General features: G+C 51.8%; 1 protein-coding gene across 2 annotated transcripts in view; it reads right to left on the minus strand.

Annotated features, from left to right (window-relative positions):
* PCIF1 (PDX1 C-terminal inhibiting factor 1) overlaps window positions 1-7,068 on the minus strand; it is an 11,667-nt gene extending 4,599 nt beyond the window's left edge. Inside the window, exons 1-9 of one of the 2 annotated variants that reach the window (XM_006035778.3) lie at window positions 6,132-7,068; window positions 5,795-5,919; window positions 5,192-5,332; window positions 3,508-3,638; window positions 2,870-3,024; window positions 2,440-2,587; window positions 2,146-2,229; window positions 1,137-1,236; window positions 778-940 (exon numbers count right to left, since the gene is read on the minus strand). In XM_006035778.3, the coding sequence (XP_006035840.1) occupies window positions 778-940; window positions 1,137-1,236; window positions 2,146-2,229; window positions 2,440-2,587; window positions 2,870-3,024; window positions 3,508-3,638; window positions 5,192-5,332; window positions 5,795-5,919; window positions 6,132-6,255 (1,171 nt within the window). In that variant the 5' untranslated portion in view covers window positions 6,256-7,068. Of the gene's footprint in view, window positions 1-777; window positions 941-1,136; window positions 1,237-2,145; window positions 2,230-2,439; window positions 2,588-2,869; window positions 3,025-3,507; window positions 3,639-5,191; window positions 5,333-5,794; window positions 5,920-6,034 lie in introns of both variants that reach the window. The other variant, XM_025191989.1, reaches the window with a different exon arrangement.
* Window positions 7,069-7,236: the final 168 nt, after the last annotated feature.

A 7,236-nucleotide genomic window follows, 5' to 3' on the forward strand; every position in this document is an offset into this window, starting at 1 on the left:
AACTCAAGGAGACAGACCCCACCCCCTCCACCCCAAGCACAAGGTGCTGAGACCAAAGTGAAGGGGGAATGGCTGCACCTCAGATACACAAGGTAACTGCAGGACCAGAGGAACCTAGCCTGCTTGGGACAGTCACTACACAGCTGGGGAGTTAAGAAACCACCCCAGTGCAGAGCTGCTGGCTGTGGGCAGCAAGGCTCTACACTCTGTCCAACAGCATTTCTACCTGATGCAACAGCTTTGGAATGTTACATCTGAGCAAATGCTCCCGGGCAGGGAGTGTTCAGAGTGCTCCGAGCCTTGGGAATGTGGCAGAGAAGGGAATGGGGGAAGCACAGTTCCCTTGGTTTGAATGGGAAGGGAAGTGCCTTAGGCAAATGGGAAGGGGATGAAAGGAGCTGTAAGGAGTCCCTGAAACAGAGGAGTGTGGAAAAGTGAGACAGGGGGAGTTTGTGGGAATACAGGAAGGCCAGGACTACGACACGTGCAGTGCACTTAGCCCACGGAAGCTACAAAGCGTGAGGCCACAGCATTTGCGGGGAGATTATTCACAGCATAACTGCTGGCACTGGCGTCTCAGCTGTACCCCCACCAGGCCACCCTGTCAGCAAAGGCCAGGACTGGATTTGTTGCTTTAAATCTCCCCAGAACTCAGAAAGAACAAGCCCCACAACAACGAGCCAATTCGAGTGGGGCAGGCCAAGCTGCACTGCACCATGCCTCGTTACATCATCGTGCATGGCACTGCACTGCCTCTCTCGAAAGCGTGTCGCCTACCGGAGATATTGTTCTCTTTGAGAATGGCGAGGTGCTTCTCCCGGATTCGCTTGACGTACTCGAGTGAGATGTAGTAAATCTTACTGCAGATGCCTTCGACCGAGTCCTTCGCTGCAGCCGACACGTGGGGCCCACACTGCTTACGCAGGTGCTCCAGGCGGTCCTGCAAAGGCAGAGAGAGAGAGAGAGGCCCTCGCACCACTATCACCACATCATCCTGAGGCTTGCATGGATTTTGATATGCGCCTGACAACTCTCTGCTACCTCACAGAGCAGGGGGAAGGGAAAAGAATATCAGTCTTCTCGATGATGACCTTCTCCCTGGGCCCGTGCATTCACCTGGAAGGGTATGTACTGACCATGTAGTCCTCCTTAGAGGCCGAGTGGTCCCGCCGCAGCCAGCTGAAGGTGTCCTCCACATTCCACTTCACCACTTTTCTGCTGTCAGGTGATGCACTCCTGCACACAAGAGAAGAAGGCATTTAGCAACTGTGTTCTTCCAAGCAGAGCTTTGGAACCATGAAGGAACATGGCAAGAGTGTCCTCCTCACTACAATACCCTGTCACTGCCTTGCAGGACTCCTGTGGAGAACACTCTCAGAAGTTTGCCAACCACATTCTCTCTGAACTGCAAGGTACTGACTGACTGCTCTCCTCTCAGCAAGAGAGAGAAATCCAGGATCTATCCTAACAGACTTGCCTCTCCACTCTAGAGGTAGCCACAACCAGATGCTTCAAGGAGAAGGCATCAAGTCCCTCCTCTCCTCCCCAGGTAAGTTTCAGCCTCCTGCTGAGGAGCCCCATCTACATTGAGGCTTACTCACACTCCGCAATTGCACACCTCGGAGGTAGCAGGGTGTCTTTCTTTCCAACTCTGAAGCATGAGTATTTCTAGCCCTTGCCATTTTTCCCAGACAGGATTACTCACTAACAGGAACGTCTCACTTTCTTGTGTTGACTAAGACATTTGCCTCCATCCTACCCTGCGGCAGGAGAACAGTCATGCCTACTGTAATAAGGCCTCTCCTATTCATTTCAAATTGGTTGCTGTTTGATAGCACCAAGGATCTACCTTTCCTCTACCATCTCAGAGATAAAAGGCAACCAAATGACTGTCTCTATGCCTCACTCCCCCTGCTCATGATTCTTCTTTCAAACTGAAAAGACTAAATCTTCCCCACTTCTCTTCCTACCGACTCCCTCCTGTAACAAGGCACCTCCAAACATTCACCCTGCCTTTCTTGGGAATATTCTTGCCTCACTTGGTAGAGGTGACTGAGGGTGAGCAGAACCGAAGGTGGGACACAACAGCCATTTCTAGCAAGGCCTTTGAATGGTCTGTTTTCTAAGCACAAAAGAAAAGCCAACCTGGATTCAATAAGCCGTTTTGCAGCCTCCGCATACTTGAAGAGCAGTCGCTTGGCTTCCTCCCGGAACTTGATTCGGGATAATCTGAAGTAAACGCAAGCACACGCGCATCAGGGTCAGCCTATCTGCTATCGCTCCGGCAGGCAGCATCAGGCTCAGCTCCTAGCCTTCCCATCACAATTCCTTGCTGCTTCATAAGGGAAAAGGGAAATCCAGAAGCAACAAGCCCATGAGAGAAGCCACTGGACCATCCCAAGCCAGCATACCCTGAGGCATGCCCGGTGCAAGCAGTACCTGATGGGAATGTCATTCATGATTTCTCTAAACATGGAGGGAGAGACTACAGGTTCGCAGTCACTCGGTAACAGAGGGTCTGTCCCTTTGTCCACCACTTTCCGCTCCAACATCCAGCGATTAAACGATTCCCGTGGGGGGTCAATCCCTGGGGGAACACAGCAGGGTCCATTTAGAGCTCTTTAGTATTAGTCTTGCGGTACTGCCGAAAGGATCTGATCAGAACAGCACCCGCGTCCCTGGGTGCAACCTACCCAACATGCTTACTGCATCAGACTGTGCTGAAGAGAGCAGAGCAGCCACAGAGGGAAGGCAGGGTATGAGGAAGAAAAGACAAAGCAGAAAAGCAGAGCGCAACTGGAGAGAAGGGAAAGCAAAGCACTGCAGTGCTGGGGAAAAGAGGTACAAAAAGAGATGGACAGAAATTTACCCTCTCGCTGCTGGCACAGCTCCCGGTAATGCTGTCGCAGTTTCAGCATGAGCTGGGACCGAAGCAGCTCCACTTCAGGGTGCGGAGGTAGCACTTCAGAAGGTGCCCTCTGCTTAATCACTGCGTTTGTCTGGATGTCCAGGTCCCAATACACTCTATGGCAGAAGCAAACATGATAAGGACAGTCAGACTGCTGGTCACATGCAACCCACCAGAGCCACCTCACTTTGCAGAAGGCACCTTGGGATGTATGATCAGCCAAACTCAACTGTTAAGATTTCCCCCAACCGGCACGCACACCAGTCAAGTTTCCTTTCAAAGGACCCTGACGTATTACCAAAGAGAAAACAGGGGGCCTCTGCGGTATATTTTCTTGGACCAGCTGTATAGATGCAAAAGCTGTTGGACAAGCTTTTGGGCATCAGGTGCCTCCCCTCGGGTGACCTTCACATCAAAGGTAAGTCATGAGGAAAGGCATGAAAGTTTGTCCAATGGTTCTCCAAACTGAATAGTAGGTCCAAGAAAAGGTATCACAAAAGAATTCGTGCCTCTCAAGACATTTTCTGGGCTTTCGCAGCTACAGCAACACTCCAGCCCTAGTACAAGGAGACGGCAAAGGAAAAGTGGAGACAACTCACTCGGTTGGTCGCAGAAGAGCTGCCTGTTGTTTATCTTCGGGGGAAACGCACCATAACTTTACAACAGAGGTGCCCGGAATGCTGGGAGAGCTGGGGACTGGCTGCGCAGAAGGGGTCCCTGGAACATCGACCTGAGAGGAAGAGATGCCAATCATTACACCAAAAGGCAGGCGCAAGGGCACCAAACCCATTATCTCTGAATCACTCCCTCTCCAGCGCACAGTTCAGAACGGGCAGGTAGACAGCTAGAAACAAGTGGTAGCACGAGCAAGTACGGGTCTCTACACTGCACCGTGGCCCAGTCACAGTCCACTAGCCAGGCACTCTTGTTCCCCTACCGACACAAGCAAAACAGCCCCTTGATATAGGCTTAAGTCTGCTTCCCTTTTCCTGTTCATTAGGTGCTAGACATCCTGGTCTGAGCACAGTATATCAAGACAGCTCTCCACTGACCTTCAACCGACTCAGGGTCCAAGCTCCCGGCCCTCTTGGTCTCCATTTCTAATACAGGTCTTGTACATACATGGAAGGAGCTCACCATACAATGTCTTTGCACAGAGCCAGCCACAAGACACATGCTTACTCTACGAGTCTCAGCTAAGGAAGCCTGAACATCTCCTGCTGCAGAGCAGGACAGTTTATGGAGGATCTCCTCAGACCTCATAGATTCTTGGCCAGAAAGTCCTCCAGGACACCTTCCTGAGACGTTTTCCCTGACGGCCCAAAGCCAATATCCCACCAAAGCAACAGCTGCAAAGATCAGAGAATTTTCTCTTTGCCACCTGTTTGTGTTTGCTACGGCGGTGCTCGGATTTGGTCAACAGTTGTTGGTCAACAGCAGGAAAGCGTGTTTCACTCCTGCCTTGGCTAGTGCTGCCCAGCACTCGCCTCCTCTCACAAACGAGCATCACCTTGAGGACGCATCCTTCCCTGCTTCAAGTTTAGCATGGAATGGGATACATGCTCGGCTCTTCATGCCTATGAGGACTTTCTGATTAGCTTTCTCATTTGGCACAGGGCCGCCTCATTTCAGGCTGGTTGGCAAGAGGCCTCACTTCCAAGCCAGCAGTCTTTGAGACACCAGGCACTGCCCACTTGTTGGCCGGTACTTGGACATCACCTGTGGTCTCATTTAGTCAAGACGTCTGCTGTTCTTATGTCAGCAGTAGCCCAATATAGTCACTTTCCCCTCAGTAGCTCGCATCTTCCCTCCACACTCAAAGGGGTTCCTGTAGGAACCTCAATGAGAAACTCCCTTTTCATGGTTGGCCAATCCTTCAGAAGCCTCTCTTCCTTCTAAACTTCAGCTATATCAGATATAAACTCTAGAGCTTAAATTCTGAACTGGACATTCTTAAAAGGTATCTTACAAACATGGCCTCAGAGAGGAATGTGGGGACCTAGTACATCCTGGTATGTACTGGACTAATGTCCCTTACTATGAATATTGGAAACAAGAAACAGAGCAATTCTAGGCTGAAATCTTAAATCTGATATATTTTTCTAGAGATCACACTTCTACTTTGCTTACACATACTACTTGCAATTACTGTTTTACTCATTTCAGCATTCCCTTAATAGACATTAAGTTTCATATTCTGCCCCCCACCAAGCTGAGGGGCCTGGTACAATTATATCCACACTCCCCACCTCTCTCACACCCTTACAAAAAACCATGACCAACCTTAGCTTTTTTTATGCTGTTACCACTAGGCTGAACTTCCTCAGAGAATCTCCTCTTCCTCTGCTTGCTCTCCGCAGTGCTCTCCACCACTCCTGCTCCTTCTAGAGGCATGGGAGCTGCGTTCAATCCCAGAGGGTCCGACTAGGAAGATATAGGAAAAAAACCTGCACTAAGACTCATCATCTCAAATTTCCACTGCTCCAGAATCCCAACTGGAGACAACAAACTCATCTGCCCCACTCCCCAAGTGAAGAGATGCTAGGTCGCTTTATGGTGACACACGTAGAGGTCAAGTCTTATCTTTTCAGACTGTATCTGGCTAATTTTTGAATGACTTGGGTGTGAAACAAATGTCAGACAGGACTTCTGCAGAACGAGCTTCCTCTCTGCAGTGTATGTGAATAATTTCAGCATCTGGGACAACACAAGTGAGGAATGTCTTACCACAGCCAGACAAGTCTCTTGTGGCAAGACAAGCATTCCACTGTGGTACCCAAACAGCGCCAGGCAGGATTATCTTCAGACCCTCAGGAAAAGGGTTCCTGTCCTCTCTCCACATGCTACGAGACTGCAGCACAGCCCCTGTGAGGAGCGGTTACTCACTATGACATCGTGCTGTCCCAGGACAGGCATTTCCCACAGCGACTGGTTAGTGAAGCGGTTGAAGTAATAAGGGCGATTCTCCCGTTTGCTCCAGCACTTCTCCCAGCCCGCCTGCACCAGCTCATCTGCAAGACAAGCAAGGGAGTCAAGGCAAGCCCAGTCTCGGAGAGCAGCCCTGCCCTCCAGACCCCACTGCTGTCACAGCACACAGCAAATGCTTGTCCCCAAGATTCCCTCAACTGCTTCAAGAAGCTCGTCTGAAGCCTTCTCCTCCTGCTGCTGCTACCCCTGCACCTCGTGATCCCATCTCTGAGCCCCTAAGAACCAGGACAAGTACCGGGCAGGTCCTGCACCAGTCGGATGGGCTTGGGGGAACTGGGCTGGTTCTGGTTGGAAGTGCCAGGTGAGTGACTCATCAGAGATGCTTCCTCCCTGGGGCTGCCGTGATTCTCATTGGCCATTTCTCAGCATCTGCACTAGAGAAAATTTGCAAAAAAAACCCTGCATCATGATTCATCCCAGGACGACCCTGTGCTCAAAGCCAGTGGGCCAGTTCTACAGCACCCCACTCCTGAATCAGTCATGGATCAGGGGACGGGGAAAACAAAGCGGCACCTGAGAGATTAAAAACACCTACTTGTTAACCTAGCTATATAAACTGATTTTTAGGGACTGTGAGCAGCACAAAAGAGGGCGATCAGTTGACCATGCTGGAAGTGCACGTTTCGACTGGCCCCGTCCAGAGAAGTCGAGCATCTGAGCCCCCACCCGCCTGGGAGCAAACAGCGCAGGTGACAGAAATCATTCCTCGCCTGGGAGCATATGCCGCCCACAGCACCTCAGGAAAGGAGCCCGCCTTATCTGCCCACTTACCTCTATAAAACAGCGTAAGATGAAACAACACACGTGCACACAAACTTTGTACAGCTTTAAACATACGGCGTTTATTGAATATTCACCCGCTAAGTAAGATACCCCCAGGGCCCTGGTTGAAAGTCAGCCAGCGAGACCCTGAGGCACAAGCACAGATGGCAAGACAGGGACCCCCAGGTCCCGACTCACTGCGAGGCCTCGGACAAGTCGCTGCACTCCTCTACTCCAGCTCCTTCCTCCGCACGTGGGAAAGACGCTCCTGTCCACGGGGCGGAAGGCACGCGGCAGTTAGCTCAGGCCGCGCCGTGCAAAGCGCAGCGGACGTGTCGCCAAATGTCGCCGGTTACGGCGTCTCCAGGCCCCCTCGCGACGAAGCCATCGCGATACCGCGAGCACCGAGCCAACTCCTCCGGCTACGTGCAGCTGCCCGTCCTGAGCGCACATCTGCTCCTTCCAGAGTGGCGGGACGCGGCACGGGCCAGGCGCCACAGGCACACGAGGAGCGGTGGCGACAGAAGCAGAGCCGGGTCGGGTCCAGGGACCAAGCTGCCGCCCGCCGCTGGTGGGCA

This window comes from Alligator sinensis, unplaced genomic scaffold (assembly GCF_000455745.1).
Source record: "Alligator sinensis unplaced genomic scaffold, ASM45574v1 scaffold1369_1, whole genome shotgun sequence".
NCBI lineage: Eukaryota > Metazoa > Chordata > Crocodylia > Alligatoridae > Alligator > Alligator sinensis.